Source organism: Pleurodeles waltl, chromosome 8 (genome assembly GCF_031143425.1).
Source record: "Pleurodeles waltl isolate 20211129_DDA chromosome 8, aPleWal1.hap1.20221129, whole genome shotgun sequence".
Classification (NCBI taxonomy): Eukaryota; Metazoa; Chordata; class Amphibia; order Caudata; family Salamandridae; genus Pleurodeles; species Pleurodeles waltl.
In genome coordinates this window covers 751,940,617-751,968,119 of record NC_090447.1, presented here as the reverse complement: position 1 = coordinate 751,968,119, position 27,503 = coordinate 751,940,617, and the positions used below count along the sequence as shown (strand labels likewise).

General features: G+C 44.9%; 1 protein-coding gene across 1 annotated transcript in view; it reads right to left on the bottom strand.

The window, feature by feature from the left end:
• Positions 1 to 27,503, bottom strand: part of ANOS1 (anosmin 1) — a 425,810-nt gene that overhangs the window by 8,331 nt on the left and 389,976 nt on the right. The window contains exons 12-13 of the mRNA XM_069205001.1: positions 19,276 to 19,496; positions 3,251 to 3,380 (exon numbers count right to left, since the gene is read on the bottom strand). Coding sequence (XP_069061102.1) covers positions 3,251 to 3,380; positions 19,276 to 19,496 — 351 coding nt within the window. The remainder of the gene's footprint in view (positions 1 to 3,250; positions 3,381 to 19,275; positions 19,497 to 27,503) is intronic.

Genomic DNA, 27,503 nt, shown 5'->3' with positions numbered 1-27,503 from the left:
CAACAGCAAAGAAAAACTGAGCTCTCAGGCCAGGTCTCTGCAGTGACAGATCCACCCTTTCTTCTGGGTCATCATCATAGGTGCCTTCAATCAATCAATCATGGATTTGTAAAGTGCGGTTAATCAACCATATGGTTTCAAGGCTCTGAATGTAGGCGTGCTGCTCAGTCGAAGAGCCAGGTCTTGAGGTCCTTCCTGAACTGCTTCAGTGATGTGGTCTGCCTGAGCTTGAGGGGTAGTGTGTTCCATGTCCGGGCTGCTAGGTAGGAGAAGGATCTTCCTCCTGCTGTACTTTTCTGGATCTTGGGGACGGCTGTGGCTGTGGAATCCCGGTCCTATGTTGTGAAGTGCCTTGAAGGTGTGGATCAGGAGTCTGTATGTGATGCGCTTGTTGACTGGGAGCCAGTGTAGGTCGGGGGTGTTCCAGGATGAGTCCGGCTGCTGCATTCTGGACTCTTTGTAGTCTTGATTGAAGTTTCTTGGTGATGCCGGCAGAGAGTGCATTGCTGTAGTCCAGTTTGCCAGTGATGAGTGCATGGGTGACTGTCTTCCTCATGTCGGGGGGAATCCATTTGAAAATCTTCCGCAGGAGACGGAGGGTGTGGAAGCTTAATGAGGAGACAGCGTTAATTTGGCGGGTCATCTGTAGAAAGGAGTCCAGGATGATGCCCAGGTTGCGCACATGGTCAGTTGGGGTTAGGGCCTTACCCAGAGCGGTGGGCCACCAGGAGTCGTTCCAGGCAGAAGGGGTGGAGCCAGTCAAGAGAATCTCTGTCTTGACCGAGTTGAGCTTGAGGCAGCTGGCATTTATCCAGACAGCAATTGCTCTCATCCCGTTGTGGAAATTCCTTTTGGCTTGAGCAGAGTCCTCTGAAAGGGAGAGGATCAGTTGGGTGTTGTCGGTGTAGGAGACTATATTTAGATCGTGTTGTTTGTTGATCTTAGGAAGCTGGTCCATATAGACATTGAAAAGCGTTGGCCTGAATGAGGATCCTTGGGGCACTACGCAGCAAGTCTCTTTAGGTTCTGATGTGAATGGGGTCTGACCCTCTGTGTTCTTCTGGTGAGGAAGGACCTGATCCAGTTCAGGGCTTTGTCTCGGATGATGGCGACGTGCAGTCTGTCACAGTGGATGGAGTGGGAGACGGTGTCAAATGCGGCAAAGAGGGCGAGAAGGAGGCAGTGCCTCTGCGGTCCAGTATGATGCGTATGTCATCGGTGGCTGCTAAGAGTGTGGTTTCGGTGCTGTGGTTGCTTCTGAATCTGGACTGGGATGGGTCTAGGATATAGTGTGTCTTGAGGAATTCAGTGAGTTGCTGGCTTACGGTTTTCTCCGTTACCTTGGGTAGGAAAGGGAGCAGAGAGATGGGTCTGTATTCTTCAGCTCCCTAGGGTCGGCAGTGGGTTTCTTGAGTAGTAGGCTGATTTCGGCATGTTTCCAGTCTGAGGAGAATGTGGTGGTCTCAAAGGATAGGTTGCTGGTTCGGCAGAGCTCTGGTGCTATGGTGGAACGGCCAGGCTGAGGATGTGATGAGGGCATGTATCCGAGGGTGGTCCCGAGTGGATGGAGTTCATCAGTCTTTGGGTGTCTTCTATGGTGATGGGGGTCCAGGAGTTCAGTATCTGGAGAGGTGCTAGGTCCATGGTGGTTAGCGGTGCTGGTGGGCTTTGGTTCCTGAAGCCTTTGTGGATGTCCTGGATCTTACGCTGAAAGAAGGTGGCAAGGTTGTTGCAGAGGTCTTGGGAGGGAGGGATGGATGATGCATCTGCCCCGGGGTTCGTGAACTCTTTGACAATGGCGAAGAGCTCTTTGCTGTTGTGAGAGCTGGTGTTGAGGTGAGCTTGAAAGGAGGCTTTTTTGGCATCTCTGTTGTTCCGGTGGTGTGTGAAGGCTGCTTTTTTGTAGGCTGTGTGGTCTTCAGTGGATTTGCTGATCCTCCATTTACGTTCTAATCGTCTGCAGGTGCACTTGGATTTCTGTAGGTCTGGCATAAACCACTTGAGTGTTTTGCTTTGTTGATTCCCTGCTGGTTTCAGGGGGGGGGGGTTTATGCTGTCTGCATAGTTGAGAGCCAGAGATGTAGTTTGCTTGCTGCTTAATTTGCATCTTCTGCGTCCAGTGGGAGGCAGTGGTTGAGAGCATTGGTGAGCTGTGCTTCTGTGACTTTGCCCTAGTGTCTACTGGGAGGACGGGGGTGTGGTGGTGTTGGTGTGATTTGTGAAGGTAAAGTGGATGCACTTGTGGTCGGTCCAACAGTGTTCAGAGGTGTGGGAGATGGTGATTTTGTCCCCTGCCTTTTCTCTCAGTCTCTCATGTCTTTGCAGACCTTGTCACAATAGGGAACTGCGGGCGATGCTCCTGCACTACCCACTAGCCTCTGTCTCTTTCAACCACAGATCAGACTGGGATTGCAGTCTGCTCTGGTAGCGGGACCTACCAAGGAAGAATGGCTACCAGTAGGAAGCATGAGGAAAGTCTACGATGGTGATAGGTTGGGTGACGGGATGCCAATTTCTGCAAGTTTTAATATTGGTATGTTGTGAGGAATTCTATAATCAATGGTGGTTCAAAAAAAGATCACAACCAAAAAGGCGTCAGAAATTGTGCTGTGGAATGTGGGGGCCTTTGAAGAAGTGGCAGATGCAGTGTAATGTACCTTGAATAAAAAGAAAAGTGAAGTCAAAGACATGATAAAAGGAAAAGGAGGAGCATATTAGCACAAAGGAAGAGGAGAAACGGTCGAGCCTTGGGGAAGCCCACATGAAGGAAGAAATGATTGGAACAATATTTCACCCAGAAAAGAGGCTAGGAGTAGTTTGCCAAATGTGAGGACAACCAAGAGAGTACATAATTAGAAAGACAAAGGGGAAAAAGAGAGAGCAGGATGGAGCAGCAGGCAGATGGCAAGTGATTAGTGGTGGAAAAACAGGCAGTCTCTTTTGACATTAGTGATCAGATCAAACTCCAGACTGGAGAAGAGACAGGTGGTGTTGAGAATCAAGAAAGAGTGTTTAAAGAGGAAACGGGAGGCATGAAACACAGTGTTAGAAGAAGGAAGAGGAATTAAGAAATACTGTTAAGGGAGGGAAAGGAATCAAGAAAGAGTGGGAGAAGAGGGAATGAGATTTAAGAAAGAGAGTTACAAGTGGCACAAAGGCTCACCAATTAAGACAATTAAAGGTGATATTCAGAAGCGTAAGCATCACAATAGGCGTTAACTAGACAAAGTGTCACAACAGACACACTCACTGTGTGGCAGGTCTGGGGTTCGGAAGGATTTTATTGTAGCAGGCCCCTCTCCTCCTGTTGTCAGCACTTGCACTTCCAGTCTGTACAGCATTGATGGCCTCAAATTAGCCACTGTCAGCAGATAATGATCCTGTAAACAAGGAAGAGAGGAAAGTCTTGAGTTTATCCTTCCAAATGCCATGATAACAATTGATTCTTCTGAGCACTGTTATTCTGGTCGAGGTGCCAACTCTTTTTTCAGACTCTAGGCTTGCCAAACATGCTGTGCTGGAAAGATGGTTCCCCTTATGCTTTCAATTTAATAATCAGCTCATTTGTTAACACCGTTAAAAAGCTAGCACCATAAGTCTCTTGGCAAGGCGATGTGCGGTAATGCCAGTTTTCATTATTTACTCCAGGGTTTGACAGCGATGTGATTTATTGCTTTCCATGGTCTTAATACAGGAATCATGTTTTCGGCAAGATGTTCAAATGCATTACCGTACAGTACACACACAACACACTCTAGCATGGATGTCACCTACAATTTTGCATTGGTGTGTTACACTTAATGAACGGATGAGTTCAAAGGATGTGATATGACACATTTTTGTCTTAAACAAATTAACCTGAGAAGATTTGAGATCCCGTAGTACGCCTCATTTAAACTAAAAGTGCTGACGATTATGAAGAAGCCACGTTAAAGCCTTCTTCACACCAGTCCAGCCTCACTGAGAACATCTGTCTCTCTCTGCACATCCCTAGAAAGGCTAAAGTTGGTATTGAACTTCAGCATTACACGTGTGTTCTCGATTGACACAGACAGAGGATACGTGTGCAAAGGAGGAAACAGCCTTTATGACGCAGGACCTTCAAAACACAGTCCTTACCATGCATGTAAGTACCACAAAAGCAAGCATTTGTACCTTTATCACTCAGTACTGTACCACACACCAAACCTTTTATGTTATTTTTAAAAAGTGGTTTAGGTGCAGGTAAAGGTAAAGGGTCTTAAGGAAGGTAAGGTGTATGGGTGATTTTAGTGTTACGGGCTGGATAGAGGTAAAGGAGGGTGAGGGTGATTTTATGGTTTGGGGTGGAAAAGGGAGGTAAGGGTGATTTTAGGGGTTGAGTACTGGTTTGAGATAAAGGGAAGTAAAATGTATACAAAGGTTTAGGGTAGTAGAGGAAAATAGCAGTAAGCATGGGTAGAAGTGAAAGGAGGCAAGGGTTAATTTAGTCTTCAGGGGTGGGAAGAGGTAAAGGGAGGTAATAGTGATTTTAAGGTTTAGGGTGGGTAGAGTTATGGGTTTAGGTGCAAAAAGGACAAGTGCAGCAGTGGTTGTATTAACGTATGGTAATTATTTATTACTTTACAATAAAAAAAAACCATCAAAATCCACTGAAAAAACAAAGGTTACAAGAATGTTATAGTTAGGACAACCTTTTACACACACAAACCATAGAAATACAACAGTTATAGTTGTACTTACAGTTATACTTGAAACTCATGTCAGTAAGTAACTTTAGCATAAGAAAAATGATAGACGGAATGCTGAACAATGCATACATTCACCCCCAGTCACAACGATTTGGGTTTAATCCATCGTTTTTTTGCTCACCACACCACCCCAGCTTGGACCCCACCATATGCAAATCAGTCTTGATCCTGTTCCTCATGGGAACAGTCCAGCTTGAACTGCCAAGTCAGGTCCTCCATGGACCAGAAACAAGCATCCTAGGACCGGTTTCAGAGTATTACCCTTCATCAGCTAGGCTAGCTTGAATCCAGAGGCGCAGAGAACACAGGACCCACGTCTGGGCATACCCTTCCTAATTGGGGCGACAAATACAAAAAAGAACTGACAATAGATGGAATGCTGAACCAATGGTTTTTTCTGTGGGGTCATGTTGTTTCCCAGCAGAGACACTATTTCCTCACCTTGTTTTCCCTTGTCCTACACCTCTTAATCAATGTTTTTCTGTTTGCCTCTTCCTCTCTGTTGTGTTTCCATTCACAGGAGGTGTAATTCCCTGAAAAAATCCACTCTCTCAGAGGGACTCTCATTCGCACTTGATCCAGCCTCCGAGGTATATTATGTTTCTCATTCACTTTGTGTTTTTCCATTTTGTCTTTCATTCTCAGGTTGTCAAACCTCTTCACAAAGGTATACATCCTACCATACTCATAGTCCAATTTACCCCTAGTAAATCTTCTGGACTTTCTTTACATAATTTCATCATCATTGCTTGCAGTATCTTGGACAATAGTTCCTTAGTTTCCTCATTTTCTTTGATCTTTTCCAATTTCTTTGTTAAAGATTCCACTTTTGCAGTGTATTGTTCCACTTTGCATTTGGCATGTTTAACCTGTTAGGTGCGGGCGTCGGCCACTGGCCGACGCCCACACACCCTCCCTGGTGCGGGTCACGACCAGTGGCCGACACCAGGAAGGGTATCAATAAATCCTCGGGTGCGTCGCACCCGAGGATTTATTATTTTTTTTAAACCCCCCCCGGGAGACACGGAAGCTTCCGTGTCTCCCCCCGCCCCCCCACCCGCCCCTTTGTGACGTCAGCGCGCCTCGCGGCGCGCTGACGTTGCAAAGGTGTTTTCCCCATCAAAGCAGGAAGCAGCCGCCTTTCTCACGTTCGGGAAGGCCTCGTAAGAAAGGGGAGTGTCTCTCCCCTTTCTTACGAGGCCTTCCTGAAAGTGTTTCCTGGCCCCCCGGTCGCAGCTGTGCTGCGATCGGGGGCCAGAAACAGTTTGAGAAGGCCTCGTAAGAAAGGGGGAGAGTCTCCCCTTTCTTACGAGGCCTTCTCAAAGTGTTTCCTGGCCCCCGATCGCAGCACAGCTGCGATCGGGGGCCAGGAAACACCACTAGACGCCAGGGATTTCACTTTGGGGGGGCGGCCCCCTCGGAAAACGGGCCGCCCCCCCCCCCCCGGGGGCATAATTAATAAAAAAAAAAAAAAGGTAGGTGCCCCCTGGGGGGGGGGGGGGGCGCGATTGCGCCCCCCCCCCCCCCCCCCAGGGGATTTTTTTTTTTTTTTTTTTTAAATAATAAAAAAAAAAAAAAAATGACAGGGGGTCGCCCGTGGGCAGGGTGACCCCCTGTGGGGGCAATTTTTTTTTTAGATGTTGTAGGGTTTCCCTGGGGGCCATTTTGGCCCCCAAGGAAACCATACAACAACTAAAAAAAATAGATCTATATATAGATCTATATTTATATATCTATGTAGATAGATATATCTATGTACATGGATATATATATATATAGAGGTAGATCTATATATACCAAAGAGATTTATAAAGTGTGCTACTCACCTGTGAGGGTCTCAAGGCGCTTGGGGGGGGGCGGGGGGAGGGAAAGGGGCTGGGAGGTTCACTGTTCGAAAAGCCAGGTTTTGAGGCCCTTCCTGAAAAGAAGTAGGTTTTGGGTCTTGCGAAGGTGGGTTGTGAGGGCGTTCCAGGTTTTGGGTGCAAGGTAGGAGAAGGATCTGCCCCCGGTGGTGGTGTGTTTGATGCGGGGGACAGAGGCGAGAGAGAGGTCAGCTGAGCGGACGTTTCGTGTGGGGGTGTGGAAGGTGACTCTCGTTGAGGTAGGCAGGGCCTGTGTTGTGGAGTGATTTGTGTGCGAGGATGAGGATCTTGAAGATGATCCTTTTGTCAATGGGGAGCCAGTGGAGGGATTTGAGGTGTGGAGAGATGTGTTCGTGTCGGCGGAGGTCGAGGATGAGTCGTGCTGCTGAGTTCTAGATGCGTGTAGTTTGCGCTTGAGTTTTAGAGTGGTGCCGGCGTAGAGGGCGTTTCCGTAATCAAGCCTGCTGCTGATGTGTGCGTGAGTGACAGTTTTTCTGGTCTCTGTGGGGATCCATTTGAATGTTTTTCAGTATACGGAGTGTGTTGAAGCATGAGGAGGTGAGAGCGTTGATTTGTTGGGTCATCGAGAGGGAGGAGTCTAGGATGATGCTGAGGTTGCGTGCGTGGTTGGCGGGGGTGGGTGCAGGGCCTAGCGTGGTGGGCCACCATGAGGGGTCCCAGGTGTTTTTGTGTGGGCCAAAGAGGATTATTTCGGTTTTGCTTGAGTTGAGTTTCAGGTGATTGGCTGTCATATATATATCACTTTTGTCAATATGTGTGTGGTTTCCCTGGGGGGAAAAGGGTCCGACTTGTCTAGTGGCAGTTTTAGTGCCATAAAGAAGCGCAGAAGGTTTATATGCCTACTGCAAAGAGCAAATCTGTATTTTATGTAAATAGCTGAGTACATTAGCAAAGTCTATGGAGAGATGAAGGGCACTTTTGCTGGGTGGTAATGAGGGAATCCGAGGAGGAGGGAGTGGGAGCACCAATAATGATTGTTGGACTGGGCGCAGGAGGTGCTAAAGACTGTGACGAATGGTATGTGACAAGGTGTTTTTTGAGTGTCTTGAAAGTACGTGCTGATTGAGGGAAGAAGCGCAGGTAAGGTGGCCTCTACTATTGCACGTATCTCACACACCATCGATTTTGTGACTGTCTACGTAGGCTAGTGTTTTAGAGCAACAGTTTAGCCAATAGCAGAGATGGCATCTTGATGGATGACTGCTGCCTACACTCGGGTTATAGAGGACCGCTCTGACATAGGATCAGAGACTGAGACATCAGATACTGAGACAGCATCTGAGGGATAGGACAATGGCGCAGACTCTGGGAGTGATTTTTCAGTCAGAGGAGTCCCATTCGATAACTCCTCTTCCAGTACATTATGAGGGAGGTGATGAGGACAGTCCTGCTGTCCCTTCGCAAGCTGTTTGTGCAACTGGGTAATAGTGGGTTAGGTCAACCCAGAGAGCAGGTGAATGCGGCGGCAAGCAGAGAGAGAGTGCTCTCTTGGGAGCTCCCCAATTTAGTTCAGCCCCAAATTCCACCACCCAAATCATATTGTGGAGACATCAAAATTATCCATAGCAAAACAAACTGGTTTTGTAAGGCAGGCACCTGTGTTTTTGGTCCTGGATTCGGCGGCCATATAGAGAAACACACTAAACCCAAACATTTCTGGAAACTAGACATTCGGGGGAGTCCACAGAGGTGTGACTTGTGTGGCTTCCCCAAAGTTTTCTTACCCAGAATACCCTGCAAAGCTGAAATGTTTAAAAAAAACTAAATTTTTCTCGCATTTCTGTCACACAAACTACAGGAATATGCTGGGATCCACAATATTCCTACCACCCAGTGACTCCTCACCTGTCCTGATAAAAACACTACCCCACTTGAGTGCCTACACCTAGTGTCTGTGTCAGGAATGGATCACCCCAGGGTCAACAGCTGCCTCACGTAAGGACCAACATTGACCGTTGTGTGATCTATTCCTGTCGCAGGCACCAGGCCTAACCACACAAGTGAGGTATCATTTTTATCGGGAGGCTTGGGGGAACGCTGGGTGGAAGGAAATTTGTGGCTCCTCTCAGATTCCAGAACTTTCTGTCACCGAAATGTGAGGAAAACTTGTTTTTTTAGCCACTTTTTGAGGTTTGCAAAGGATTCTGGGTAACAGAACCTGGTCCGAGCCCCGCAAGTCACCCCTCCTTGGATTCCCCTAGGTCTCTAGTTTTCAGAAATGCACAGGTTTGGTAGGTTTCCCTAGGTGCCGGCTGAGCTAGAGGCCAAAATCTACAGGTAGGCACTTTGCAAAAAACAGCTCTGTTTTCTGTGATGTGTCCACGTTGTGTTTTGGGGCATTTCCTGTCGCGGGCGCTAGGCCTACCCACACAAGTGAGGTATCATTTTTATCGGGAGACTTGGGGGGACGCTGGGTGGAAGGAAATTTGAGGCTCCTCTCCGATTCCAGAACTTTCTGTCACCGAAATGTGAGGAAAACTTGTTTTTTTAGCCACTTTTTGAGGTTTGCAAAGGATTCTGGGTAACAGAACCTGGTCAGAGCCCCGCGAGTCACCCCATCTTGGATTCCCCTAGGTCTCTAGTTTTCAAAAATGTACAGGTTTGGTAGGTTTCCCTAGGTGCCGGCTGAGCTAGAGGCCAAAATATACAGGTAGGCACTTTGCAAAAAACAGCTCTGTTTTCTGTGATGTGTCCACGTTGTGTTTTGGGGCATTTCCTGTCGCGGGCGCTAGGCCTACCCACACAAGTGAGGTATCATTTTTATCGGGAGACTTGGGGGGACGCTGGGTGGAAGGAAATTTGAGGCTCCTCTCCGATTCCAGAACTTTCTGTCACCGAAATGTGAGGAAAACTTGTTTTTTTAGCCACTTTTTGAGGTTTGCAAAGGATTCTGGGTAACAGAACCTGGTCAGAGCCCCGCGAGTCACCCCATCTTGGATTCCCCTAGGTCTCTAGTTTTCAAAAATGTACAGGTTTGGTAGGTTTCCCTAGGTGCCGGCTGAGCTAGAGGCCAAAATCTACAGGTAGGCACTTTGCAAAAAACAGCTCTGTTTTCTGTGATGTGTCCACGTTGTGTTTTGGGGCATTTCCTGTTGCGGGCGCTAGGCCTACCCACACAAGTGAGGTATCATTTTTATCGGAAGACTTGGGGGGACGCTGGGTGGAAGGAAATTTGAGGCTCCTCTCCGATTCCGGAACTTTCTGTCACCGAAATGTGAGGAAAACTTGTTTTTTTAGCCACTTTTTGAGGTTTGCAAAGGATTCTGGGTAACAGAACCTGGTCAGAGCCCCGCGAGTCACCCCATCTTGGATTCCCCTAGGTCTCTAGTTTTCAAAAATGTACAGGTTTGGTAGGTTTCCCTAGGTGCCGGCTGAGCTAGAGGCCAAAATCTACAGGTAGGCACTTTGCAAAAAACAGCTCTGTTTTCTGTGATGTGTCCACGTTGTGTTTTGGGGCATTTCCTGTCGCGGGCGCTAGGCCTACCCACACAAGTGAGGTATCATTTTTATCGGGAGACTTGGGGGGACGCTGGGTGGAAGGAAATTTGAGGCTCCTCTCAGATTCCAGAACTTTCTGTCACCGAAATGTGAGGAAAACTTGTTTTTTTAGCCACTTTTTGAGGTTTGCAAAGGATTCTGGGTAACAGAACCTGGTCAGAGCCCCGCGAGTCACCCCATCTTGGATTCCCCTAGGTCTCTAGTTTTCAAAAATGTACAGGTTTGGTAGGTTTCCCTATGTGCCGGCTGAGCTAGAGGCCATAATCCACAGGTAGGCACTTTGCAAAAAAACAGCTCTGTATTTTGTGAAAAAATGGGATGTGTCCACGTTGTGTTTTGGGGCATTTCCTGTCGCGGGCGCTAGGCCTACCCACACAAGTGAGGTATCATTTTTTTCGGGAGACTTGGGGGAACATAGAATAGCAAAACAAGTGTTATTGCCCCTTATCTTTCTCTACATTTTTTCCTTCCAAATATAAGAGAGTGTGTAAAAAAGACGTCTATTTGAGAAATGCCCTGCAATTCACATGCTAGTATGGGCACCTCGGAATTCAAAGATGTGCAAATAACCACTGCTCCTCAAAACCTTATCTTGATCCCATTTTGGAAATGCAATGGTTTTCTTGATACCTCTTTTTCACTCCTCATATTTCAGCAAATGAATTGCTGTATACCCAGTATAGAATGAAAACCAACTGCAGGGTGCACCTCATTTATTGGCTCTGGGTACCTAGGGTTCTTGATGAACCTATAAGCCCTTTATATCCCCGCAACCAGAAGAGTCCAGCAGACAAAACGGTATATTGCTTTCAGAAATCTGACATCGCAGGAAAAAGTTACAGAGTAAAACATAAAGAAAAATGGCTGTTGTTTTCAGCTCAATTTCAATATTTTTTTATTTCAGCTGTTATTTTCTGTAGGAAAACCTTGTAGGATCTACACAAATGACCCCTTGCTGAATTCAGAATTTTGTCTAGTTTTCAGAAATGTTTAGCTTTCCGGGATCCAGCATTGGTTTCACACCCATTCCTGTCACTAACTGGAAGGAGGTTGAAAGCACCAAAAATAGTAAAAATGGGGTATGTCCCAGTAAAATGCCAAATTTGTGTTGGAAAATGTGGTTTTCTGATTCAAGTCTGCCCGTTCCTGAAAGGTGGGGAGATAGTGATTTCAGCACCAGAAACCCTTTGTTGATGGCATTTTCAGGGAAAAAACCACAAGCCTTCTTCGGCGGCCCTTTTTTCCCATATTTTTGGAAAAAACTAAATTTTCACTGTATTTTGGCTATTTTCTTGGTCTCCTCCAGGGTAAACCACAAACTCTGGGTACCATTAGAATCCCTAGGATGTTGGAAAAAAAGGACGCAAATTTGGCGTGGTTAGCTTATGTGGACAAAAAGTTATGAAGCCCTAAGCGCGAACTACCCCAAATAGCCAAAAAAGGGCTCAGCACTGGGGGGGAAAAGGCCCAGCAGCTAAGGGGTTAATGAGAGTATTCATAAGACTCATAGAAAACTCCTCAGTGGTTGTACACCATTCCTTAATCAGGTCCTCATCCATGTCTTCATAGGTGGGTAACAGCATAATGCATAAACCTCTAGGTATCCTCCCACATGCAAGATACTTTGAAAGTGATGTCATCTGCCACCATTGTTTTGATTCTATTTGTCTTGCTTCCTCCAATTCTTTAATTATCTTAGTTGGCATTTTATTAACTTGCCCATGTATCTCACCTTCAACATCACTCAGTTTTGTCACAAAATGTGTGTTCAGCAGCTAATTTTCATGTTGTCCTCCACACTTCCAATTGATCTTTCTGTATATTCCTCTAGTGAGATTTCAATAGCAATGTTCTACTTAAGAACATTAGTTGTTCCCACAAACTCTCCTGGTTGTATTCTTTTAAATCATGCATTTCTTTCTTTATATTCCTGCACCCTTGATTGTTAAAGTTAAAGTCTTTGCCCGTTATATTTTCCCTCATGAATCTATTCAATAAACAATGTCACTGAACATTTCCTGCTTTGCTGTTCCAAATTTCACTCTCCTGCACTACTCAATCCGTAGTGCTGTGTGTATCATTATACAGAACAGACTATGCCATATCTATTTAGAAAATCTTGCAGATTAGGCTAGCATACTGGGTGGGAGATGGCAACTCCCTGTGCGCACTCCGGTGAACCGAGCAGCAGCTTCCCTCTGCGAAAACTGCATTTACCTGCCGTGAAGCAGAAGCTGTTCTTACTCATCTTAATGGCGGAAGGCAGCAGTAGTCACCTTACTTGCGATGCAGTTAAATGAACAAAACCTCTGACATTCACCAGTTATAGTTATCTCAAGTAACTATAACTCATTCCCTAAAGTAACTATAACTTGTGACCTCACCACGCACTGCTTATTACCCCAAATATTACATCACTCATGATATCTTCAATGACATGATTGATAATATTACTGCAACATTTGCAATTAAATTATTGATGAGAAAACTGTGCATAGTAGGGGCGTCCAGTGCTGAATTCAAATTAAAAAATGGAAGGGGCATGCCCACGAGCCTAAATGGACCCTGAAGACCCCATCTCCAGGCAGACTTCACTTGGACCCCTCCACTGGGGCATGTCCAAATTATACATGGGTGCCCGGTGCCTACCCTGTTAACCCACCAAGTAGCAAGATGGGAGCTGCGGGGGGAACCCCAGGGACCCCATAGCGCGAGCTAGCCACTTGCACAGTGCAGGAGCCAGCATTGCTCCTGCCCAGAGGGAGCAGCTGTCTTTGCATGCTCCCTTCAGGCAAGAGCAATATCTGTTTCCTTGATCAAAGGAGTACGCGGCAGGGAAACGGAAGACTGCTCCCACGCGGCAGGAGCATTTTTAAATCTCTCGCTGGCTGGGAGCAGACAAACATTCCCTGCCCACACTCCTGCAGGCAGGGAAGGCATGCTTGCTCTTGTAGTTGGGAGATTTAAAAATGCTACCGCCGGGTGGGTGCAAACATACGTTTCCCTGCCCACACCGGTGGGGTCAGGGAAACTACTTTGTCCTTGTGGGTTGTCTCCCTAGGAGTGAGTAATTGAGCTGACCCTAAGGGATGGCATTCCAGGGTCCCTTAGAGGCCCATGGAGCAGAGAGTGCATGGCCCCTCCCCCTTTAAGTTTATTTCAGCACTCCTGGGAGCCTTTTAAGGCTCGGGAGGGGGGCCTTGAGCCCCCTTCCTTCATTTTAAACCTCACAATGGGAAAAGGGTCCCTTGGTGCTTAGAGAGGCTTGGGCAGGGGGAAACATGCCCCTCCACAAAATAAGCATTTGGCACCGCCCCTGTGCCCTGGCACACACATGGATTTTGCAGCACAGATTTGCGGCTTAATTGGGAAAAAAACTTTGGGCGACAGACCTCTAAGACCCAATCACCAGGGCTAGAGGGTCAGAGTATCCCTACCCTGCCCCTTATGTCTTTTTTTGTTGCTTTTTGGGACTGAGGACTGAGTCCTTAGTTCTAAGACAGCTATTGCCATTGTTGATGTGGTGGCAGCTAATCAGATCTCTCCAAAAGATCTGTTGGGTGTGTGAATCCTCCTCAGCATGATATATACAAAGATTTTGAGCACTAGCTGCTCACAAACTGCTGAACAGATTTACACCAGATCACAAAAAGCACTCTTTCCAGACCAAGATTTAGCTTTCTGTCAAATTTGTGTAAATTCAGTGTAAATCTGTTTATCTGTTTGGGCTGTATCTGCGTTTAAAGGTCCTATGGAAAAATGAATTGGAAAACGTGTTTTGGGACCCTCTCCCTTTTCTTGCCCACCCCCCCCTCTTGGCAGTTCACCCCAAAACTTGTACAGGAAGGAGCTGCAGTGATTTTTTTCATTTTTTTTGGAACGTTTCATGAAGATTCGTCCTACAGCACCAAAGATATAAGAAAATAAAAAAATCCAATGAAAACACAATTCTAACTATACCTACCCAGTGGTGACCATATGTGTGTGTGTGTATCTATCTATATATCTATATATATATATAAATATATATATATATGTATATATACATAAAACAGGACGTTATAGTTAGGTTCTGAATTTACTCACACAAAACCAGAGAAATTCCACAGTAATAGTTAGAGTTATTTCAAGTAACTATAAGTTGCAGCCTAAGGTAACTATATCTCACGGCCCTGCCATGAACAGTTTTTTCTTTTTCTCTTGAATAATTTAATAACTTCATAGAAGTTGTAATGAGTGCCATAATATCTGGGTTAATTAGCAATGGACTGCAAGGGCACAAGTTATAGTTACCTTAGGGGCGAGTTACAGTTACTTGAACTAACTATTATAACTACTGAATTTCTCTGGTTTTGTGTGAGTAAATTTAGAACCTAACTATAACATCCCTATAACCTTTTTTTTTTTTTTAAGTGAGTTTCTAAGGCTTTTTAAAATTGCTGTGAGATGTATTTTAATGGATGAAAAAGCTAAATTTGCTTTTTGTAGAAGGAGTAAATAACCTACAATGTCTTGTATGGTTGCGTCCAGGGGTGTTATATGTTTGGCTTGGCAGTGGAAAACAAATCTTTTCCATTTGTTTGCATAACACTGCCTGGTGGTAGGTTACCTTGCTTGTTTAATCACTTCCATACATTCTGGTGGAAGATATAGATGTCCAAACTCTAAGATTTCAGGAGCCAGATTGCCAGATTGAGTATTGCTGGTTTGGGTTGCCTGATCTGTTGTTTGTTTTGTGTCACCAGGTCCTGCCTGTTTGGAAGTTTGATGTGTGGTGCTAGTGACAAGTCTAGCAATGTGGTGTACCATGGTTGACGTGCCCACGTTGGTGCTATAGGTATGAGTTTGAGTTTGTTTTGATGCAGTTTGTTGACCGGAAATGGAATGAGCGGGAGGGGGGAAGAGCGTAAGCAAATATACTTGACCAGTTGATCCACAGTGCATTGCCCTTGGATTGAGGGTGTGGGTACCTGGACACGAAGTTTTGGCATTTTGCATTGTGGTTGGTGGCGAACAGATCTATGTCTGGTGTTCGCCACTGGCAAAAGTATTTGTGAAGCACTTGGGGGTGAATTTCCCACTCATGTGTTTGTTGATGATCTCGGCTGAGGCCTTCTGCTAATGATTGTGAATCCCTGGAATATATTGAGCTACCAGGTGTATGTTGTTGTGAATTGCCCAATGCCACATTTTTTGTGCTAGAAGGCAAAGTTGTGATGAGTGGGTTCCTCCTTGTTTGTTTAAGTAGTACATTGTTGTCATATTGTCTGTTCTGATAAGAATGTGTATGTGAACAAGAAGAGGTTTAAACGCTCTTAGTGCTAGGGATACTGCTAGCAGTTCTAAGTGATTTATGTGAAGATGTTTTTGTTTGTTGTCCCATTATCCCTGAATGTTGTGATTATTGAGATGTGCTTCCCATCCAATCCTTGATGCATCTGTTGTAAGAATGGCGTGAGGCACAGGGTCTTGAAATGGCCGCCCTTTGTTTAAATTTGTGGGATTCCACTGCTGAAGCGATATGTGTGTTTGGCGGTCTATCAACACTAGATCTTGAAGATGACCATGTGCCTGCGACCATTGTTTTGCAAGGCACTGTTGTAATGTTTAATCTTGCGTTTGGGACAATGGAAATGCATGATGCCATCATACCCAACAGTTTCATGACAAATTTGACTGTGTACTGTTGGTTTGGCTGGATTTTTGGCAATATGCTGTGGAACGATTGCACCCTTTGTGGACTTGGGCTTGCAAGTGCTCTTCGGGTGTTTAATGTTGCTCCTTAATACTGCTGAATTTGTGCTGGTTGTAGGTGCGATTTTTGGTAATTTATTGAGAACCCTAGTGTGTGTAGGGTGTTTATTACATAACGTGTATGATGTTGCCACTGTTTTTGAGTGTTGGCTTATATTAGCCAGTCGTCGAACTATGGAAAAATGTGTATATGTTGTCTCCTTATGTATGCTGCGACTACGGCAAGGCATTTTGTAAATACTCTGGGAGCTGTTGTTATCCTGAAAGGTAACACTTTGAACTGGTAATGTTTTCCTTGTATTACAAATCTGAGATATTTTCTGTGAGTTGGATGGATGGGTATGTGAAAAGACGCATCTTTCAGATCCAGTGTTGCCATAAAATCTTGCTGTTGTAGCAGTGGGACTACATCCTGTAGTGTTACCATGTGAAAGTGTTGTGATCGGATGTAGGGATTGAGAGTCCTGAGATCTAGTATTGGTCTCAATGTTTTGTCTTTTTTGGGAATGAGGAAATACAGGAAGTAAACCCCTGTTCCTTTCTGATGATGTGGCACAAGTTTTAGGGCTTGTTTGAGTAATAGTGCCTGTACTTCTGTTTGCAACATTGAAATGTGTTGAGATGGGAGTTTGTGTGTTTTTGGGGGACTGTCTGGAGGAGTTTGTGTGAACTCTATGCAGTAACCATGTTGGATAATGGATAACACCCAATTGTCTGTTGTGATGGGTAACCAGTGGGTGTGGGACTTTTGCAGTCTTCCTCCCACAGGGGAAGTGTAGTGAGGGAAGATTGTGGTAAAGTCACTGTTTGGTATGAGTGGGTTGCTTTGAGGGCTGGTATTTTCCTCTAGATCTGGGAAATTGTCCTCTGTAGGTTCCCCGAAACCCCCCTCTCTGGTATTGCATCTGGTAAGAGGGTTTGGCTTGTGAGGTACATGGCTCAGATGGTTGGGGTCTAAAGCCTCCCCTATATTGAGGCTTTCGAAATGAGCCTCTGTATTGGGATGAATAAAGTGCCCCCACAGCTTTGGCAGTTTCTGCGTCTTTTTTAATTTTGTCAATGGCTGTATCAACTTGTGTGCCTAATAGTTGTTGCTCGTTAAAAGGCGTGTTGAGGACAGCCTGCTGGATTTCAGGTTTATCTCCTGATGACCTGAGCCATGCGTGTCATCTAGTGGTGACAGCTGTATTGATAGTTCTTGCGGCTGTATCTGCGGAGTCTAACGCTGACCTGATCTGGTTGTTTGTGATTGCTTGTCCCTCTTCTACTATCTGCTGGGCTCTCTTCTGTTGGTCCTTGGGGAGATGTTGAATAATGTCTTTCATCTCATCCCAGTGAGCCCTGTCATATCTGGCCATTAGGGCCTGCGAATTGGCTATACGCCATTGATTAGCTGCCTGTGATGCCACCCTTTTGCCTGCAGCATCGAATTTCTTACTTTCCTTATCTGGAGGGGGTGCGTCCCCAAAGAACTGGGTCTTAGCCCTTTTCCTTGCTGTGCTGACCACTACGGAATCTGGGGTTAGCTGTTGTGTAATAAAAATTGGGTCTGAAGGTGGTGGCTTATATTTCTTTTCTACCCTTGGAGTTATAGCTCTTGCCTTAACTGGTTCCTGGAAGATTTGATGTGCATGTTTTAACATGCCAGGAAGCATGGGTAGACTCTGGTAGGTGGCATGAGTTGAGGACAATGTGTTAAATAAGAAGTCATCCTCAAGCGGTTCTGTGTGCATGGCCATGTTGTGAAATGCCGCTGCCCTGGCTAGAACCTGTGTATATGAGGTGCTATCCTCAGGGGGGATTTGCTTTGATGGATAGCACTCTGGACTATTATCTGAAACTGGATCATCATAGACGTCCCATGGATCAGTGTCATCTTGTTGTGATTGTACACTGTGTGTTGGAGACTGTGCAGTGGGGGTAGCAGGCCGGAAGACAGTGGTAGGGGTAGGTGAGGAGAATGAGGGGGAGACTGGTGAGGTGAAAACTGAGGAGGCAGAGATTTTTCTCTTGGGTTTGGCACTTTAGCCGGTGGCTGATCAGTGTCCAAAGACCATGGAAGGCCAGTTTCCTCTTTGTTCTTAGAGGAGGTGCAGTGAGGATTTTGCCAGTGTCTTTATGGACTTGTATTCTGGCCTGTTTCTCATCAAAATCCTCCATTTGTGTCAGTTCCTCAGCAAATTTACGGCTTTCTTTTAATTGCTTTGAAAGTCCATGCTCCTCAGTGTATGTATGATTTTTCGGCTCCGAAGCCAGCTTTTTCGGGATCGAAAGGCCTGAAGTACTTGTTGGCCTCGGCTCCGAGAGTGACTTTCGGGGCTTCAACTCAATGGGTCGGTGCCTTATAATTTCAGAGCCTGTGCCTCGGCTCGAGTCCAAAGGCTTTGCTGTTAGTGTAGCCTTTCTCGGTGCCGAAGATGTTGCTTGGTCACCGGTAGTTTTCTTACGGGTGGAGCCATGGCCTTCTGGCAGTGGCATCCCCGAGGCCTTGTATTTGGGCTGGGATTGGGTCGGGGCAAACGTACTCACGTGCTGGCCTGCTGTTATTGGTCAGTCGATGTCGGTCTCTTGTTCGGAATCGGACCCCCGAACGGGGGTGTGGATTATCTCCTCCTCTTCTGCGTCGAGGCATTCGGTGCTTCTGGACGCCATCTCTAACCTTTGCGCTCTTCGGTCTCTCAGATTCTTTTTCAAGCGGAAGGATCTACAGGCCTCGCAGGTATCCTCTCAATGATCCAGAGATAAACACAGGTTACAAACCAGATGTTGGTCTGTGTAGGGATACTTGGCGTGGCACCCAGGGCAGAATCTAAACGGGGTCTGGTCCATGAGGCTTCAACGATACTTTTGGTCGGGCTGACCAGGCCCAAGTTGGGTGCGGGTGCCCCAAAGGGCAAGTAGAGATCTGTATCCACCGGTACTGAGGTGTCGATGATGGATGATACTCGATCGAAAACAATACCGACAAATCTAGAGAGTTTGTATTATTTTTCCGACTCGAACAACTGGAGTGAAAAGAAACACGTCCAAACCCGATGGCGGAAAGAAAACAATCTAAGATGGAGTCGATGCCCATGCACAATGGAGCCAAAAAGGAAGAGTCACTCGGTCCCGTGACTCGACAAGACTTCTCAGAAGAAAAACAACTTGTAACACTCCGAGCCCAACACTAGATGGCAGGACCTGTGTATAGTATGTGTATCTGCAGCTACAAATGCCATCGAACATATATATATATATATATATATATATTGCCACTGTCAGCATTGAGAAGGTGTCTTTTTTTTCGGTACTATACACACACACACATTTTGGAAAAAACATATTTGTATGCGACCAATACAGTCTTCAATAAAAGAAATACTAAGTAAGCTTGTGACAACCAACATATAACACTGTAAACAGCTTACCGCTGGCAGGATCTGTGACTGAGAAATAATGCTGTTTGGTAAACTGTTCTGCCGGCTCTCTGTGGTGACTTCAGCCCACGTCACTTGAAAACCTGTCATGGGCTGATGAAGGTTCACCTTGGATAACTTCCAGGAAAAATGGCCAGTGATGTTGCCTTCATGTACTATGAAAGAAGCAGAGAGGTTCTCTGGCTTGGCCAACACCTTGGGTAGAACAATCACTGTAAAATACACAACAACAAGGCAACAGAGTTAGGTACACTGTTTTACGTGCATTTGTATATGCTGTTTTTTAGCAAAGTACACTTTTGATGTCAACAGTATTTCCTGAAGACTTGTTGTTGTCAATTGATTGGCCTTTTGAAAGTTCCAATTTTGACTGTCAAGGGAACTGAGATAGAGGATGATATTTTGTTTTACCTAGGATCACAAAATGTGTTATTACTGTATATATCTTTGTCAATCACTTTAAAAGAAAAAAACTGTTTCTATAACAAGCTTGACTCATTCTTATTTTAATTGTATGTGGTTTGTCCCATAACTCTCCAGCTGGCATGAAGTGTTATCCACAGAGCTTTGCTGGAGCAATAATGTCTTCCATATCAATTGGGGTATACTGTATGTTTAGTGTTCATATTTTTGATGTATTTTACTTATTTTATCATTATTCTCAAGGTTCTCCCACCATTCACTACTGTATATTTTAATGTAATAGTTATCATATCTATAGTGTGAGCCATTCAGGATGTGTAGTAAGTGCCCCGGATGTATTGCTGTGGTGTGGGCAGAAGGGTTATGTTACGTTTCAGAGGGTTGGTGTTATCCAGTAACGTTTTGTGTTAGATTTCTTAGAATTGCAGGTAACCGTAAATGGGGAAACTGAAGATCACCATCCCATTGTGATAGTGCAGAAGTAATTGTAGTCTGTCTCTATCTATGTGCGTCTCACAAAATGCCCCAATATCAAGTTGAAGATAATAGTCGATAGATAGACTTCTCATATTCAGCCATAGTCATCACTTCTGGAACCAGTCCGTATATGCAAGAGATTCCACATAAGTGAAACACAGAGGGTTTGTTGACGCAGAGTATCATAGCAAGCCATTGTCTAAAGTGTGTGTGTATGTCTAGGATGCCAGACATGTCATGAGACATGTAAAGACACTGTAGAAGTGAAGTGTTGATCACATTAAGTTCAATGTAACCCATGTTTGTGTCAAGCATTGTTTCAAGTTGGGACAGTTCCATGAAATATGTAAGATGTGCCCATTTTCTGTGTCACATCTTCAACTTTTCGAATTTGGGCTTATGTGGTGGGTGTAGATCAATGGGCGACCAATAAAATTCATATAACATCTTGAAATATCTAAATTTTAGTCTGGCTTTTCTGAGTCATTTGTCCCTTTCTCATGTAGAGATAGAAAATCCTACCATTCATCATCCTCTAATTGAGTCCCCAGTATCTCTTGTCACGTAAATTTGACTGTTGCCACTGTCAGCATTGAGAAGGTGTCTTTTTTTCGGTACTATACAGACCTAAGACTATTCCATTATGCTGTTCCCAGGCCTCAACCTATTTTCCTATCGGGAAAGTGTTAGGTGTTTCTGGGGGCAAAGTCCACAATCTGGCCTGTATACAACAGGTCAATTGACTGTTCTCCCACGTTTGTGAAAGTGTAAGATGAAATGCTGCTCTGAGGCTATGAAATTAATTAAAGTGTCTGTTTCAGAGAAGATTATCAAATGTATGTATAATAGGCTCTACACGCTCCTCACAATAAAATACTTTCCCTACAATCCTCAGTGCTGTTAGTGTCCCTGAAAGGAGTATTTAAATTTATGGAAGGGGCTACTCTCTCAAGTATACTTTTCACCGGGGATGGACTGCTGCATGCATAATTGGATAGCACCTTCCTAAGATCGCAAAGGGCATGCTGACTCTAAATCTGCCCCGCTCCCCGCAGATAGTAATTGTGCCTCAAACTGATCTCACATTGGTTTATTTTGGTCTGGGCTAACCACGAAATATGTAACATTTTGTTCGCTTGTTATCACGTTTTTGCATGTGGTAGGAGCAGTCCTCTGCTGCCTGTTGTTGTGAACAGCTTGGAGGGTTTTAATCCTGGCTTCGCCAGGCCCTAAATGAATTTTCTGATGGCATCATCATTTTCTGACACTGTGATTGTTGGCATTGGTAGTGAGAGCATTGCAAAAAAATATAGTTAAATGCGGAACCCACCATCATCTTAACTGCCTTCATTCTTCCCTGGAGGTAAAAGTGCAGACCTAACTCTTTACAGAGAATGTTTCTGAGGTAAATCTGTTCCAAGATATTTGTGCCTCAGGCATCATATAAACTCAAATATCTTATTTATAAAATTATGGTATAGTCTAGTTCTTTCCAGTGATCTAAAAAATAAAAAAAATAGTCTAACTCCACTCCATCAAGCACTTTTCTGCATCAAAGGAAAGGGCCACCTTCTTGCCTGCACTGTTGATCACATAGTTTGGACAAAGTGGGACTTCCTTATTCTGAAGCCTGAATCTTAACCAACAAGTCTTAAAGAATATTTTGTGTGATATTACAGGTGAGCAATTACCTAAATCAACATGCCCAGAGATCAATGAAATTAAAATTCAGGGACATGTAAAAGAGAACATTAAGCTGGGTGCTCTTAACAGTCCCAAACTAGTTGGAGACTGAGTGATACTGCTTTGTTCAAGCGCATTACGTATCATTCATTCACATGTGTGCAGTCTGGGCTATGCCTTATTTTTACTGATTTATTGTGGCGATTTACAGGTATCAGTCTAGCCTCACGAGCTTTCAAAATCACTCAACAGTGAGCTGACAGCCTTGAAGTCTTTTTGGAGTCAATCCCGAACCTCTACAAAAACTCATGGGGCCATATATTTAACAGGGCAAGCGTAAATACAAAGATTTAAGCTATATCTCGACTGAAGTACTCTACCTGCTGTACATGCTACTACATCAGGATGGATTTTCTAATGGAGAAGGCTTTGGGGGTCTTCCAGGATAAAGAGGTAAGACCCGTCAGATGGCACAAAGAGTCGACATAAGTGAACAAGGTTTAATACTTTGGCTGATTGTAAAAAAAGTACTCTTATCCAGCGCACGCCTCTGCCTATTCAGCAATAAGAGATGGACTTCTCAACATGATCTGTGTCTGTATTTATGTAGGGCATGGGAAAAAAAGCTATGTCTTCTCTCCTAGTGCTAGCACCACTGGGGAGTGTTTCTGGACCATTTCTATTTATTTGATTAAGAACAAAAAGCATGGGTTCTCCGAAAGCATGAATCTGTGGAACCACTATCACCATAACATATGAAAACAAGCTTCTTCTATTTTTGTGGTTGTATCAACCAATCATTAAGGTGCCAGAGCAACTTCAGATGAATCATTGACAAAGAACTAGCACCATTCTAAAAATTAATAGTCTTTTTGAATGAGAGGTAATTGTTGCCAGTGATTAATGAATGATATCAATGTATCTTATTTAAGTTCTAAGCACATCATAACGTTGCCATGTGTGTCCTACTAAATAAAATATGTTGTATCGTAATAGAAAGTCGACCCTCATAGTTTCAGAGACCACTATGACGTCTCACTTTTTGAGTGAAAAGGAAAAAAACAAAATTGTTCCTAGTTTCAAAATTGGACTGTATAAAAATGGAGAAGAGTTCCCATACGCTCTTTTGAATCACAATTGTTCGCTGAGTGTGCAGAGGTAAACTTCCTGACGTACATCAGGCTGACAGAAATGTTCTTTGCTAAAAAAAATAAAACAAGCATTTGCAATGCAATTGGTCTTGCATTTGCTTTAGTTAGACCTATTGGCGTTGTAATACATAACTAGATTTTTCTTGCCACGTAAATTGGTCAACCCTGCTGCATAACTTGGTCCTATTGGCCACATAATTCCAGTGGCCCTAAATATAACTAAAAGCACTTCCATTTACCTTTTTCTTCTGTCTGCAGCAAAAGTTAAAAATATAGCCATTATTTATTATATGTTTTATATTATTATTTTGGGGTCCCCACAAGCTAGTGTGGGAACCCAGAGATGACCTAGATGGAAAGAGCACATAGTTCGGTGAGTTATGGGCAAAAATGTTTTGTAAAAGTTAAATCCCGTAAAACATTATGAGGTGATTTCCGAGTGCAGCGAATCTTGTAGTATCTTGACTGTAATGCTCAGAACAGTCCCTAGAGGGCATCACTATACATGTAACATTTGTAAGAAACATGGTCATGGAACCATATAGTCAGCCCCTAGAACAGTGGTTCCCAACCTCTGGTCCTGTGAGCCTGGGGGTCTGTGAGGCCCCCATCAGGGGTCCGTGACTGCTTAGAAAATTAAATATTTTAACAGATTATTAAAGTGTACATAAATAAAGAGGCTAAATGCACAGTCGCAAAAGATAGTGTAAATGTCAAGGCATTTGAAACTGGAGGCTTAATGCTTAAATTATATTGATTTGTGGAAGCAGTGTTGGTGCATCAAACAGAATAACAGAATACAGTTTGGATGATGTGTGGTTTCAATTGAATTTATAAAAGCTCCAATCTTCCTATATATAGAGTTATATTTTAATTTATATTTATTTGCAAATGTGTTATCATTTGTGTATGCATTTGATGAATTCTTGTTTCTGTATTTTTTGTTTTTTTTGTTTTGTGTTTCAAATAATCAACAATGTTTAGGCCGGAATCCCCGGCTTCCAGTAATGACTCAGTGGGGGGGGGGGGTTCCCCAGATTCCAATAAATATTCAGTGGGTTTCTCTAGTTTCCAGTAATAATAAAGTGGGGGGTCCACCGAAGTCTAAAGGTTGGGAACCACTACCATAGAGAGCAGAACCACATGAAAACAGAATAGCACAGGGGAGAGCAACATGGTGCCGTCGTAGAGGGAGCGATTCACCGGCCCCGCCCACCAGGACCCAAGCAGTCAGCCGCTGAATCTGCGGCCGAACTGTCGCAACTGAAGGCGCGGCCCCTCGATCGTACGCCACCCACAGAGAGCTCGGGGGTCCGAGCTCTCCTCGGCTGCCCAGGGCCGTCCAGGACACCGCGGCTAAGAAGAGAGACGAGGCGGCAGCAGCGGCGCCCAGGAGGAGGACGCCGAGTGCCGCATGGACCGCGGCTTGATAGAAAAACCGGCAAACTCGGATTGTGACTCCCCAAGAGACTCAGCGCTCGCCTGGAGGCCATGGAACTATAGAGGCGGTAGGACTTGATAAGGGTGTGTGTAATTTGCTCTTCTCACCCAGAGGAGAGAAGGATTAGTTTGAGCCTCTTGTTTCTGCCTCTCCCAAGTGATCCATTCATATCGAGCCTGTAGTAATTAGTGGAGAGTATTCTCAATACTGGCATTGAGTCGTAGACTGGTAACTAACCCTTCTTCCCCCCTTTTTTAATACGGATTAAACAGACTGTTAAGTCAAGCTGCTGAGCAACCTTTACAGGCTGATACAGCCTGTGCGACCTGTGAATATTTGAAATTACCTGTTATTTTCCCTCATGGCCAGGGAAGAGCAGGGGGCCAAAAAAGGGGGGGGGAAGAGAATTAAAAGAATTAAAAGGGCTCAACTAATGGTAAAATGGAAACAGAGACAGGAGCCCGCCCCAACAATTCGTCCACGATGGGTACTGAGGCTGGGATGCTGCAGTCAAAATACAGTTCAATTAAAGAGCTGCAAACAGAGACTAGGATCGAAAGCCGACGTGCAAGGATCGCCACAAAGAGGCTGCAGAGCTCGGTTCGTAAGGTTGTAAAATCATGCACAGAAATCGAAGCGAAGTTGGGCTCAATGGAAGAAAGAATTATCGCAGTTGAGGAGGAGGTTGATACACTTAAGGAACAGAGTGCTATAAGGAACGAACAAATGACGGATGTTATGTGGAAAATGGAGGACTTCGAGAATAGACAGAGAAGGAACAATCTTCGATTTCTGGGCATACCGGAAGGGCTAGAAGGAAGTAATATACGGACTTATATGGTCAACCTCTTACGTGGGGCCTTCCCGGAGCTGGGGAATTGGGATTGGGAGAACGAGCTGCAGCGGGTTCAGAGGTTCCCGTTAACTCGGCGGGAGGGGGGCCAACGGACAGACTCTAAATACCCTAGAGCTAGTCTATTTTGGAAATTATTTACTACGACAGGAAATTTCTGTCAAGGCTCGCCCTAATACTCCATGCACGGTGGATGGGGTCACCTTCTTCACTCGCCCTGATTTCTGCCATGCCACTGTTGAGCGGAAAATTGCGGCTTAGACAACTTATCAAGCCATTTTCAGACAAAGGAGGGGAGGCATACCTGTTGGCCCCTGCTCGTCTTAAAACAGTTATGAATGGGAAAGTAAAAATATTTACGTCAGAAATTAAAGCAAAGGAATATCTGATGGGGATTCAGTAATAGAGTATAGAGATATATGGAAGACAAAGGGACCTGGGAGACTTGTGGGTGGGTGGGCCCACTTATACACAACACCAACATCCAGGCCATTATGGGTCTGATTGCTCAACAGAATGGGGGGCCAGCCCCGGGGGGGGGGATGGGAGCTCGGAAGGGGGATGGAGGGGACAGGTCTGGGGTGGAGGAGGGGGGAAAGGGAATGGGGGAGGAAACGGGGAGGAGGAGGGAAGGGGAAGGGTGGAAGGGACAGGAAAACATGGGAGTAAAAATGAAAGGAATGGACGAAGGGAAGTATCAGAAATGGAAAAAAATAGAAGGAGGGGAACAAAGGGAGTAGAAAACTTGAGAGAGAGAGCCGCTAGATCCCAAAGATTTGGGGGTCGCAGAAGGAGAAATGGGGGTGGGGAAAAATGAAATAAAAAAATAGTAGATGGTTAGGTTCCGAATTGCTTCAATAAACATATGCAGACTTAATGACCCTCGTAAAAGAAGGAGAGTGGCTGAGGAATTAAAAACTTTCAAGGCAGATATCTATCGTCTACAGGAGACACATGTGGAATATAATAATATTGGATTTCTTGGCTCACTTGGTATGAAAGTGGTAGTCAGATCAGCACAAGAGGCCAGAACTAAAGGGGTGGCGATACTAGACCGGACGCATAGATTAAATTTCATAAGGCAGAAGGCGGACAGGGGAGGGAGATGGGTAATCGTAGAGTGTAGCTTTGGGCATAGTAGTTTCACACTATGCTCTTTGTATGGGGCAGTAACGGACGACCCAGCCGTTTTAGATACCCTCACTATTGAGCTAGCAGGATGGGCCCCTCCCTATATCTTATGTGGGGATTTTAATTTTAAAGGCTCCTGGGAGGGACTACAGGATGTACTTGCGCCCATAAGAAAGAAGTACCCGGGGCGCAAACCTCGGGTATATAAGGCAGTGGTCGCCATCCAGAAAGAACTAGGACTAGCGGATGCTTGGGCGAGATTATGTAATCCAGACCCCGGGTATACTTATTACTCGGCTCCTCATATGAAATTAGCACGACTTGATTATTTCTTGACCTCTCCCGTATTGTTAAATCAGGGAAGGATGGAATTATATCCACGGGTTGTATCAGATCATAATCCCCTAGTATTGGATGTGGAATTGGACGGGTTAGAATCAAGGGCTAGGGGATGGACATTTGAAAGGGGACTCCTTAAGGACCCGGAATATTGCAAGCATATGAGTAACTGGTTAGTTGAATTCCTGGGGTTCAATCAAGGGTCAGCCCCAGCGGAGATAGTCTGAGACACCTTAAAGGCAGGAATACGAGGTGAAACATTGAGCTTTAGTATCAAAAAGCAGAAAAACGCCCAAAGCATAATACGGGATCTCCAAACGAAGTTAAGGGCATTAGAAAGACAATTGGTCATTGCAATAAAAACTGGAGGTGACATAAAAAAGGCTCAGGAGGAAGTCGTTATAGCTAAGGCAGAAATTAACGAGATTATGGCTCAAAGAATAGCGGAAAAATATTTAGCGCAACGTGAACAAGGGTATGAGTTTGGAGAAAAATCCAGACGCTTGCTAGCAGTACGGGCTAGTCAGAAAGTTGCATCCGGGGTCATCAGAGAGATTGAAGATTGGCAAGGACAGACAGTATCAGCAGCGGATGGAATCAGGAAGGTGTTTCATAGATACTATACTGAACTATATGAGGAGACGTCCGTATGCCCAGAGGAAGATATGTTGGAATTTTTAAGCCCAATTAAGGTTAATAAGTTATCTGAAATGGATATTCT